This window comes from Cetorhinus maximus, chromosome 27, assembly GCF_964194155.1.
Source record: "Cetorhinus maximus chromosome 27, sCetMax3.hap1.1, whole genome shotgun sequence".
NCBI classification, from domain to species: Eukaryota; Metazoa; Chordata; class Chondrichthyes; order Lamniformes; family Cetorhinidae; genus Cetorhinus; species Cetorhinus maximus.
This window is the reverse complement of record NC_135905.1, coordinates 18,362,267-18,375,457: the sequence shown is the minus strand read 5'-3', so window position 1 is coordinate 18,375,457 and position 13,191 is coordinate 18,362,267. Positions and strand designations below refer to the sequence as shown.

General features: G+C 38.9%; 1 protein-coding gene across 18 annotated transcripts in view; it reads left to right on the top strand.

Moving 5' to 3' along the window:
- Positions 1-13,191, top strand: part of dlg5a (discs, large homolog 5a (Drosophila)) — a 178,592-nt gene that overhangs the window by 102,178 nt on the left and 63,223 nt on the right. For all 18 annotated transcript variants that reach the window (XM_078530827.1, XM_078530818.1, XM_078530825.1 and 15 more), the window contains exons 7-8: positions 9,853-10,124; positions 11,382-11,694. In XM_078530827.1, coding sequence (XP_078386953.1) covers positions 9,853-10,124; positions 11,382-11,694 — 585 coding nt within the window. The remainder of the gene's footprint in view (positions 1-9,852; positions 10,125-11,381; positions 11,695-13,191) is intronic.

Genomic DNA, 13,191 nt, shown 5'->3' with positions numbered 1-13,191 from the left:
CTCACTGCAGTTTACATAGTATGCCTTGAATTTAGTGCAGTTTTACAAATCAAATCCAAAATCCTTCCATGATCAGCTGCTTCATGACCTCTCCATTGAGAACAATGGGGATTACAGCTTCACACTAGTCCAGGAGTCAATCCAGACCTATATGACCATGGAAGTGTGGCTACCAACTGGGGATGCAGAGTGGCACCTAGCAGGGAGGGAGACATGACTATGCAGATCTCTCTGCAGTTGACAAAAAATCAGATTCTTCTAAGTATAACATTTTTCACTCCAAAATGATAAGGACCAAAACACTATGATCTGGATTTTCCTCCTCTTTGCACATTACATGTAAGACTCCGCATTGAAACAAATGGATATTTTCTGAATCCTAGATGCTGATTATTCTGAAAATACAATTGTTGGAAAGTATGCATTCTGGTAAGCATGCCCCTTGAATCCTTGATTCAATTAGAGGGGAAGGAAATGTAAGGATGATTTTTCTCTGTTACATTTTTTATTAATGTAGTGATCTTTGAAAACTATCAGGTGATTAAAAGCTTTATTGGCATTGTCATTAATGCTAATATTGTAGCGTATGAGCTGAATTAATTGGAAGGGTTACTTGGCTTGTGTTGAAACTTACATATGTATATAACATTAAATAGAGCAAAAAACACTGCCTTTAAGGTTGACTGATAGTGAAGGGTGATGTTTTTATTCCTGATAGTGATGCATCAGCTTTGTTTTTTTTAGAGGAGCTGCGGATAGATGACTTTTCCCTTCAGGCCTGAAACACTTAAAGGCCAAGGGAATGATTGAATAAAGCCTGCTTATTCAGGTTCACAGCTTCTATTCATGTAGGACAATGCTACTTGTTTGATGAATGCTTTTTAAGTTCAGATTAGAAAAAGAAAGCCTTTGCAAATTGAATGAAGTGAACATTTTGGAACTATATATAAACATTTAGCTGACACATCTCCAAGGGGGAGATTTTATAGAAAAGTTCATGGTTTGGAAAGAAAGAACTGAAGCAGCGATGTGGCAAAGGTTCTTGGAAATGTTAAGTCTGCGGTTCATTTGATGCAAGAAAAGAGCTTAGTTTGTAAAACCAGCCACTGTGCGTCAAAATAAGCAAAAGTGTGAGTGGAGCTGACTTATTTGACTGAAAAGCAATTCCTGAACTCCAAATTAAAAGTAAACTTTCAGAATCAAAATCAGAGTTTGCAAACAGAGTAACCACTTGACAGGCGTGAAAGTCAAAGACCACTGTGAACTACACAAGTGAAGTTTTGTCCTTCCAGAGTTTGTTTTTCATTTGGAAAGTTTCTGAAGTTAGAGGATAATTTATGTTTTTCAGTGCTTAATATGTGCGTGAATTAGATTTTTATCAATACAAGTTCTTAATGTGAATCAAATCTAACCAAATTTGAGTCTGTACTGCAACTTTGTACAGTGCACATGAAGAATAACTCATTAATTACAAGTGTAAGCAAAAACTTTGTACCATATGTGTTAGTTAATTAGTCCTTAATTAGTTTGCATTGGATTATTTTGAGATTGGCACCATGATCTGAATCCATGCAAAGCAAACCTTACCACATTGCCATTCCATGGAGGTTCAGGCCCAATAAGTCAATCAGGTCGGATTACTCTGCTCCTACTTTCTTACCTGGAAATCATCTTGATCCTGTCTTGCCCAACGTTTCAAGTCAGGCTGAGTGTGAACTGTGTGCGGCAGTGCGCTTCTGAGGCCTTCAGTCGAGTGCTGCAGAATCAGATGGAAGGAGGCCATGCCCACGCTTTTCCGGCACTGACGTTCGGTGGGGAGGGGGTGTTGTCAGGTCATCGGGCTATCGGACCATTGGGAGATGGGAGTGTCGGACAGTCGGCGAGGGATGTTGTCGGACACCCAGGGGAGGGGTGTTGTCAGACACTCGTGGGAGGGGTGTTGTCGGACACTTGTGGGAGGGGGTGTCGGGCACTCATGGGAAGGGTGTTGTCGGACACTTGTGGGAGGGAATGTCAGGCACTCATGGGAAGGGGAGTGTCAGGCGCTCGTGGGAGGGGGATGTCAGACAGTCATAGGGGGCCTATCAGGCCAGTCGCAGGGGGCATGTCGGGCCAGTCGCTGCGGGTAGGGAACTGGCAGTCAGCCTAGGTGGTGGTGTTCAGGCTGGGCCAGGCCTGGAGGGGTGGTGGTAGTGTTGTGGGGAGTTCCGTGATGGGGGCGGGAACGGAGTCCCCTGGGGGTTGGGGTAGTCCCTTGGGTGTTTAATCTTGGACAAAATGTTTTTTTTGAAGTTTACCTTTGCAAGTAATGTTGGCTTATTTATACCACTGCATAGCTAGTGTATGTCCAAAGTAAATACACAGACTAGCTAGCATGAATCAGCATGTAATACCTCCATGACCTTCCACTACATATTGAAAAATGAACATCCATTGGTGTGGCACTGGAAGGCTTCTGCCAAAACATTGAGCCTCAGCACTGTTCAGGGAATCCATGGAGCCAAAAGGCTTAGTTGAAGGGATTGCATAAACTAACAAGTGTATTCTTACAATTTCCTGGGCCTCAAAACCAGTTACGGGATTTGCATGCATCTGCTATCCAAATGTAAAATGAGTGCTAACATCTGGTTACATCCAACTTCAGATTGATGGTGTGGCTATTTAATCGGACAAATCAGTCCCTCACGACTAAAATTCTAGTTCTTATTCTCTGTTGTAACATCTCCTAAGCCTACTATGCAGAAGCTTTATGGCTTTTAAGTGTTAGTCAGATATTACACTCTCTTGTTAGTTAATATCAGGATAGATTGACCAAAAATGCTCATATGATAGCTATCTATCGAGTGTATTTCCTCTCAAAGCTATAGAACTTTAGTTTTGATTTCTACAGCACAGGGTCTGTTTTTATTATCAAATATATGTAAGATATTCTCAACTGTTGCAATTTATTAAACTACTGATATTTAAAATAGAGTTGTCTTTTCGAGCTAATCTGCACATTGTTACACTATGCTGATAAACCAGATTTCCTGATTAAAATGTGAACAAGTTTCCCTTCTCAATCCCCAGAGACTGCAATTTTATTTTATTTTACTTTTCTATTTTATGGTTCCAGTAGAATTTGCCGAGCAGACCTGACCACAACCCGATTTCGGCATCTTCTACTTGCTTCCTCTTTTACTTTTGGCGTAGGGACTTGACATTCCCAGTAGATTTTAATGCACCTTTAACAAGCAGGAGTATGGCAGGCGCATCTTGAGATTTAAGTAAATGCTGCTCACTAAAGAATAAATGAACTTGCATTTAAATAATAGTTCATTGCATCATGAGAAATCGCTTCATGTAAGTTGCATCAAACGGTTATTTTATTGTTCAAAATGGTATGCATTTTGCACATATTAGGAAATAGAGATAGTTTAAGTAATTTATATTGGTATTTGTGGGTGATAGGAATGAGTTATAGCTTTAATGTTTAAGTTTGATTTGTATTTCTGTATCTGTTTGTTGAGAAAAGGTCAAGCTGAGTTTTAGTTTCACTTTAAAAGGTGCCTGCATTTCTAATGAGAGTTTACGACTAAGAGAAGTTAAGCAAACACAAGAGTGGAAAAACTGGGCTGCTGCCTAGCAGCAGGGTGCAGAGAGGCAGGCCCCTCCCACAGACACACATATACAAGAAACTAGAGACAGCAATTTGATTTGGAAGCTGTTTGAGTTCAGTTGTTTTTGAAGACAGCTGCCAAGCAGAAGCAGCTTAGAAGGCTCAGATAGCCAGTTCCAATCTAAAGTTAGTTGAAAGTAGCTGCTATTAGAGAGTGGAGCAAAGGGGACAGATAGCAAGTCCCAAGCTAAAGGAAAAGCCCCAGAATCCAGGGGAGTAGAACAGGAGAAAGTCCCAACCAGACGTTCCAGTCAAAGAAAGGACAGGAACCTGGAAAAGGTCCTGTTAAGTGAACTTAATGAGGGGCAGAGAAAGGCTTCAAGCTTAAAGCTCCTAGCTGCAGGAAGCAGAGTCAAAGCGATGTAAAGGCTTGTGGGAAGTCATAAGGTCCAAAGAAGCAACTGAAGGTCTGTAACTCTTTGCTATGGGCATGTGAAGCAGTGGTGTACTGTTGACAGCTGAATCGATGAGAGCGAGTGAGTGGAAGAGAGCTTGAATGCATGTGGTGACCCACGGGAGAGGAACCTCAGAAGGAGAGTTCGAAACCCTGGAGGTGAACCTCTGCGGAAAGCGTCGGTTTGGGAGAAGATTCCAATGCAGGTTCTTGGAAAGTTGAGATTGGAAACCCTCATGTGAAAGCCGGAGTTCAGTGAGACTGATTGGCTCATAGTGTGACAAGCGTCTGCGGGGAGTTGAGGAGAGATCCATGGCATCTGCCTGGTTGGGGGGGGGGCATCTGTCACTTGGTTTTATAGTGTGATGTGCCTGACCACAGGTTGCCAATTGGTTTACATGGACTGAACTTACTGTGAACATTACTGTATAAGAGAGATTTTGTAATTTGTGTTATCCCTACAAACCTGTATATATCTGTAGTTATAGTTGTGGGTGAAGGAGTATTTTAATATAGTTCATCTTTTCTTGTTAAATAAATGTTTTATGCTTTTGTTAAAAGTTTATTAGCTGACTCTGGTGATTCTGTTCAGTAGCCGCTCTCCACGAATCAAAGCAAACAAATAAAAATTAGGATCTGTCAAGCTGGGTTCCACCCTGGGATTAGGCTTGTCCAGTGGCAACCTCAGCTGGGGATCATAACACAAATGTCTCAAATGGAAAATGAATGATTAGTTGATCTGTTTTTGGTGTTATTGATTTGAGGAAGGATTGTTGGTTTAGGGTACTGGGTAAATGTCCTTCATTTGCTTAAATGCCATAGAATTTTTAGCATAATATATATTAAATGGTAACTGTTTCCATGTGTTCTCTGGAGAAGACATGAACAACAAGCTTTCCCTAAATAGCGATAATCTATTTAGAACTATGAAATATTATCTAAGATTAAACTGTCAAATGAACTGTGTGGCTGAATGCAAATAAGTTCCCAGCAATAGATGATATTTACCCTTAAATTCTGAGAGACAATGGATAATGTCTGTGAAGTGTTGAAAGTAACTAGGATGGAGTTGATTAACAATAAGAAGCCCTAGTAGACTGGAACTAGGCCCATTTTCCAAATGGGGTATAATACAGGCCCAGGAAACTACAAATCCATCAGTATTTCATGAATATTGGGTAAAATAATCAAATCGATTTTCAGGAATAACCATTATGAATTTCAGAGTAAACAAAACCAACAATGATTAGGTTCAGATCCTGTCTGGCAAAACTCTGCAGTCATGATTATTATTGCTTCTTTGTGTGGCCCAACAGCTGGTCCTTGACATCTCAGCAGATCCTGAATTAACATCCTTAATTTAGATGGGTGGTGCTAAAAGGGAGGCAAGGCAGTGAAGGAAAGCCACTGCAGCAAAGTGAAATGAGGGAAATCTAAGTCACAGGTAACAGAGAAAATCAGGACTGAGAAAGATATAAAGCCAAAAAAACAAAATTGGAGGAACTGAACAGAGGATTAGGTCACCATCCAGTTCCCTCAATTTATTCCTGGATAATTATTGCGGGTTGCCATTTCCCTGGGCATGGCTGTCTTTGAGGGGTTGGAGAAGATTTATTGCTAGAGGTCGCCCTAATTGACTGCAGGTTTTCCTTTTCCCTCTCCAAGGAGATGGAGCAAAGGGGTGGTTAGTAAATGACATGAGATTGCCAGAAAATAGGGACTTCTTGGAGATGCCTTTAATGGGAATTGAACATGTTCACACTGGTGGTGTTCTGGATTCTCTGCTAGGTTAAAGCACATTATTGGAGTGCAGTTGCAGGAATTTAAATCTGAAATTAGTTGTTTCTGACACTAAAGGCCCGATTTTAATTCTCTGCAAGTGGGTGGATTTTGAATTAGTAAAAATTGGACCCTAAGTGTCAAAAAAAACCTCTTCCATTTCCCAGCACTGACATCCTTCTTAAAGACCACAGAAAAAAACATGCTATAAACACATTTAGTGCATACCACATCTTAATTTTCTTGTTATACGGACATCTTAACTTAACCGTTTCCATACTTTGCCGATTCTTACTTGCATATGTATACAGAAAAACACAAGGGAAAATATAGAAAAATTTGACTGAGACCTGGAAGCACCACTTTGTGCTTTTCAGGCATTTAGTCTGTGAGTTTGCCCTCCAGCTCATTGTGATAGTTGAATTAATATGAGTTGGAGCTTTTCCATCCTTGGTTTGAGTAAAACCTTTCAAGAGCCTATCAAAGTTTAGAGGCAGGTGCCTTTGGATTGGGAAGCAGAGTGAGATATGTGTTTACGGGAAATTAAGAACGTGAATAAGCTTTTTTGTCTTAACGGTATAGCCTGTTAATGCATGAGTTTCATTGTAGCTGAACAAATAAGAGAATTAATGTCTCGTGTCAAATGTTCAAAACAAACAGAAATTAATACAAGATTTGTGTACTGTTGAGATTGTAAATAATTAATTATACTTGATTTTAGAAAGGGGCTTCATGAAGTGAAACCTGGGAAGAGCCTTTGTTGAAAGAGTGTTCTGTGTGTAGGGCAGCTGATACAGATAAATCCAAATGTTGGAAAATATGTTCTCATTGTTTCTTTTTTATAATTTTTAGTTTAATTTTGAGCTGTTCCCAGTTACTGAGCACCCAGACAGTACAATCACATCTTTAAAGGCCACATTTGATCTGGCACCAGACTTGTACCCTTGGTTGAAACTGCTGGTTAAAGGAATGTTTAGCTTGGCTCAGTAAATTTGACATTTCGAGGGTCCTGTTATATTTCTTTTCTGATGTATACTGTGTGTTGCTCTCCATTGCTTGGAAGCTGATTACTCCACTGATTTGAGTATGGCACCATCTGATGCCCATTTTGAGAACTGCAAGTTTTTGTATGGTTGTAGAGATAATTTCTTGCCTGAAATTTTTTTTCTTCTATCCAATGTATTTCAGTATTAGGGCACTTTTACATTAGTGCACTACTGTTAGCTGCTGATGCATAGATCTTTTGGAGTGAGTGACAGTAGCAATTAAAAACTTTAAATCCTTGTAACACAGTAATCCTCCCCAATGCCCTGGCTAATATTTATCCCTCAATCAACATCACTAAAATCAGATTATCTGACCATTATCACATAGCTGTTTGTGTGAGCTTGCTGTGAACACATGCATTACAACACTGATGACACTTCAGAAATACTTCATTTGGGATATCCTGCAGTTGTGAAAGATGCAAGTCATTATTTCTTCTTTCTTTATTCAGTTGACTACAACAGAAAGTCATTGTTTATTACTTTTATCGCACTGGGACCCACCCTCCCTTGATCTTTTGAATTTGCTGAGTTGCGTTAGATCGGCTTCATGTATTTTCATAGCAACAATTTAATTGAGTTTTTTTAAATCAGAGAATTCTTTATACTGTCATGTGCCTCCTGTAAACCCATTAGAGGCTGGTTTGGAAAATGGGCAATAATTTTCAGATGATACAAAGATTGGAAATGTCAACTGTGAGGATAGTTGTGAACTTCAAAAGGACATAGACATATTGGTGGATTGGGCAAACAAGTGGCAAATGATGTTCAATGCTGAGAAATGTGAGGTGATTCATTTTGGCTGGAAGAATATGGAGAAACAGTATAAAGTAAAGAGAGAAACTCTAAGGAGATGTAGGGACAGAGGGACCTCGGTGCATATGTACAGAAGCCACTGAAGATGGCAGGACATGTTGAGAGAGCAGTTAAAAAAGCATGTAGTATTTTAGGCTTTATTAATAGGGGCATTGAGTACAAGAGGAAGGACACCATGTTGAATTTGTATAAGACACTAGTTAGGCATCATCTGGAGTACTGCGACCAGTTCTGGACACCATATAGGAGAAAGGATGTGAAGGCATTGGAAAGAGTACTGAGGAGATTCACAAGAATGATCCCAGGGGTAAAGAACTGTAACTATGAGGATAGATTGGAGAAGCTGGGACTGTTTTCTTTGGAGAAAAGAAGGCTGAGAGGAGACTTGATAGAGGTATTCAAGATACTGAGGGATATGGACAAGGTAAATAGTGAGAAACTGTTCCCACTCGGGAGAGCATCAAGAACTAGAGGGCACAGATTCAAAATAATTGGCAAAAGGAATAATAGTAATATGAGGAAAAAATTTTCACCCTGAGGGTGGTTGGAGTCTGGAACAAACTTCCTGAGAGGGTGGTGGAGGCAGGTTTGATCGAGGTATTCAAAAGGGAATTAAATTGCCATCTGAAAAGAAAGAATGTGCAAAATTATGGGGATACGGCAGGGGAGTGGGAGTAGATAGAATGATCTTTCAGAGAGCCAGTGCAGACTCAATGGACTGAATGGCCTCCTCCTGCACTGAAGATTCTGTGATTCTGAGTGAGCTTGTGATCAACGTTAAGAGATGAGACTGATTGAAAAAGCAATATGTTTCAGTGATTATCATTTGAAATGCTGCAAAGATATCAGAGTTGGCATTTTTCAGTTTGGAAATATATGCTTTAGAGAGCTGATACCTTGTTATAAAACCATTGTGAAACCTTATTCATTTAGCCTTAATGGCAGATAAACAAAGTTTGTTCTGCTTACATTTTCAAATGTTTTAAGCGGGATAAAAATACTGGGTTGTATAATGTAGATATCTGGTCAGAATCAAATCAGACAAAATGCTGCAGCTGATTAGCAATGACCCATAGAATGAGCATCCACTTAAAATAACATTAATGTGAAGGAATATTTCTTATAAGACCAGCTTCAAAAGGAGTTTGTTTTGCTCTGTTTTTCTCCCAGTCCTTTTGCTTCTAGTGTGAGTTCCTTACCAGGGTACAACACTATATATCATTTTCTAGGCCTTTGCTCAAGTGGTTGTTGCTGGTTTGTGAATATTGGTAGTGTCAGCAGGCAATTTAGCTGTGCTGTGGAATACATCAAAGATGTCCCTGATTCTGTTCTCAACTAGTTCCTACACAGTGCACAATTTCTCATGCCAACTCCTGCTAGAAGTCAACATTGGTTGAGTTCCATTGTCTTAACCAGGGCACTGCAGCCACTTGTGGTGTCCCTACCTCTGCTTTGGTTGAAATCAGACAATTCAACATCGAGCAAACCTGAGATCTTGGTGTGTGAAGATCAGAGCTTTTGTCTTTACTCTTCAGCTATCACTGAAACCCAGGAGGAATAATTCTAACTAAACCTTGTAAGGTGAGGACTTTGGTTTAGTTTTGGGCAATACATTAGCCTTTGGTAGCATTTAATTAAATTTAATGAAAAATTTAATTCTGTTTACCAGTGATATATTTTTAAAGCTGCAGACCCATTTTTTATTTGTTTGCAGTTTGTTGAGTGTTGTTTATTAAAAGAAGGGGTAAATTGGTGAGGGCAGAGGAGTGAGTATTTTTAGTGCATATTACGCTTCATCTCCCTGGAAAATCATGTTATGATGGATAGCAGAGCCACATAAGACTATCAATTTTCCATTGCATTCACTCTATATAAACAACAAAGCCTCACATTAAGAACAGCTGCTTTTAAAAAGTATAAATTCTGCTTTTGTGATTTGTATAGGAAACTAAGTGAGAAGCAGAAACTTATTGAGATACAGCTGATCAGTATCAGAATAAAAACGACTAATATATTGAAAAGGGTTGTTCAGGATATTTTAGACTGTGATGATATCCACCAGCACTGTTACATCTTTTAAAATAATAAGACATCAGGATAGTAGCTCTTAAGATTTGGGCCAGAATAAATGGATTCAATTTTCTTTGGCTGTTTTGCAGGTTATGAGGGAAAATGGCTCATCTGAGATTCTAAATAAATTATACGATACTGCCATGGACAAGTTAGAAGGCTTAAAGAAAGATTATGATGCACTAAGAAAACGGTACAATGAGAAGATTGCCAATCATAACACTGACCTCAGCCGTCTAGAGCGGGTGGAAGAGGAGAATCGGCGTTTTCAGAAACAGAATGAGATGTTAATGAAGCAGACAGATGCTGCTGTTGTGGAGAAAACATCAATTCAGCAACAGTATTTATCTACATTGAAGAGGTAAGGACTAACCTGACACACAATAGTTATGTTAAGAAACTGGTATATACCCCCCCCCCCAAAAAAAAATGTGGCATGAGAAAGGCAGCATATTAATCCATTATAAATGGCACAAAGAGGAATCTTTTGACAATCTAGCTTTTTAAGACATATTTAATATTGTACTTTTGGAACACTGAACTCTTAAGAGGAGAGGCTGGTATCAAAGACTACAATGTGTAATGGAACAGGTGAGTGTGATGGTCTGATGATTTTGTGTCATTTTTTTTCCCAACTGTTATGTCTATCAACCTAAACAAGAGTTTTAGGCCAGTGGAGAAAAACATACAACTTCCCTCTCAGCATATGATTTTATTAAATTGTGGCCTTTCAAGCTTCCAGTATATCTCTCCCTTCATATTTTTTATTGAACATGAATATTTTTTTCAAAACCACCTGTATTCCACATACAACTGACCTACCAGTCTTCTACTTCAGTAGCATTCTTCAATTTGATGACATAAAAACATTTTTCAGAAGTGTAAAAGACAAATTGAGTGATAGCAAAATGTATCGCTATAGATTTGGTGCATATAGTAAAACCCAAACGAAAGTTAGAATTTTGAGATGTGGTAAATGGTACACATGATATCAAGGAGTGGTGAGATGCACATTCACACTCAGCTTTAAACAGCTGAGTTCTCAGTCTTGGGTATGTTGCTCCAGTGAGGGATAGAACAAAAGTTTGCACTATTGCTCATCGTGAAGGAGAGAAAATTTCAGAGCAAGCTGGGAGTTGTACAGGTTCCAATATACGCTGCTATTGGTGTATGGGCTGGGGAAACCAGATTTCAGGGATTTTTCACCCCTTAGCTGATTCTGTTTTTTTTAAACAGAATCACAAGCACTTTGTGAAAACCAACTTAAAAACCACTCATCTGTACCTGGTGCACCAAATATGATTGCAGTAAGAATGGTGTTTGCGAGAGTGTTCATCTATAAAGGCAATTTCTTCACTATAAATGTTTAATCAGAAAATATTGTGTTTGGAGTGTAAGTGATGGAAGAGGTGGTGGCAAAGATTTAAAAGATGAAATATTTAAATGAGAATCCATTATGAAATTTTGTATTTCTGCTGAACCTTCTAAAAACAATGATATTGTTTGGCACACTTAAGAAAAAGTAGAGAATAAATATATTTGTTATAGTAAAATGATTTCTGTGATTGTTTTAATTGGAAAACAATGAACTTTGTCTACTTTGACTTTGTTTCTGAAGGTATGATTCAATACAGCACGAGTTAAGTAAAGCAACGGTACAGAACAAAGAGCTCCAGAGGGAAATGGAACGGTTACAAACTGAGGTGACTCGATACAAGACATTACAGCTGAAAGCAGTAAAGGATGCAGAGAAGTACAAGGAAGAGAGGGATACAGTGCTGAATGAATACCGCCTAGTCATGAGTGAAAGAGACCAGGTACACAAAGAGATTGACAAGCTACAGACTGAACTGGAATTGGCACAGGGTCATCTGAAGAACACCTCATCAGAGAGAAAAGTGGCTGGTGAAGAACTTGAAGCTCTACGACAGGTAAGGCCAAACAGGATATCCTTTTAATGTTTTTCCAGCTTTCTTTCCAGTACCTCTAAACTGGAATTCTTTACTTCCCCATATGTTTCATTTTTCCTACTATCCACAACCTTCACCTAGGTTTCTCTATATAAAAGATGTATTGTGATATTTTACTGATTTGCTCTTCTTCTCATTCATGCTGCACATATTAAGAGGTGGATTAAAAATGAATATATGGTAGCTGACTCAGGTTTTTGGATAGCCTAGAGTAGCCAGTTTCTCTTTTCGTCACTTCCCATGGGGTGGGCAGCTATGGTCCAACAGTTATTTTTTAATTAAAATGCTTCATATATTCTCAAGAAAGAAAATCAGGTAAAGCAGCTTGTTGGAGACAACTTTGAAGGAAAGTGGTATCCTTCCAACCATAATCCCTGAATAAGTGATTTACAGCTTCTGACATTAGCAATTTTACATTCCCAAGGATATTGACTTTTCAGCCCCTCCACAATTACAATTTGGGTGGAGTAGAGTCTTTCTAAAATATATATATATAGTATGTTATAATAGAGTACCCCATTCAGTATTGTTGAGAGCTGTCTGATAGAACAGTTGAAACTAACAATTACAGCATGGTTTAAAATTGTGTAGTATGCTTTATCTTATTCTGAAGCTCATTGTGATTGGTGTATAATGCACAGCAGACAATAAAAGCATCCGATTAGAGCCATTTGGAGTTTGAAATTATTTTAGCCACTTATACAGTTCCCAAATTCTCAGGACAAATTTCATCCTTGTGATATTAGAGAAATGATTAACGGAAAACAAATGCATTATTTTAGGAGTGCTACTCTAAGCCAAGCAAAGGCCTTTATTAAAATGTGGTTCAATTATGTTATGACTCATTCCATTGACGATGATTACTGCGGTTTTTCAAGAAAGGTATTCAGTAGGAGTTTGGAGAAGTGTATGCCAATGTCCGCTGCTTAATTGAATCAAAAATTTCTAATAACAATATCAAATAACTTCCATCCCTTGTCACCTTCCAAAATTAACACAGCCTTGGAGTCCACACACTGGGGGTTATTTTGAGCTGCGCCACCTGGGCTGTAACTTAGTGGAGTAGATCATCAGCCCATCATAGCAGATGCCTGATTTTATTTCAGTTGAAATTAGTGGGATGAAATTGGGTGTGTTTTGTCTGCTCCCAAATAATGAAGCTAAAAATCACTCAATTTTATTTGCATTGGCACCCCCACCCCTTGCCCCCTGCCTAAACATTTTGTCATATATATTTTGGAGATTTTGCAATTTGCATTCAGGGAGTTTTTGTTTGTGTTGTAATCTGGAGGAACGTTTGAGTGCTGTTCTGAGGTCTAGGATCTACTCTTACTTGGTCTGAGCCAGGAGGAATTTCATGCCAGAATGCTAATGAGATAAATTCAATTTTTTTGCTGCAATTGTTCAAAATTCCATCTGTTATCCGCACCATCCAAACCCATTCTTGTATCTTGAGTC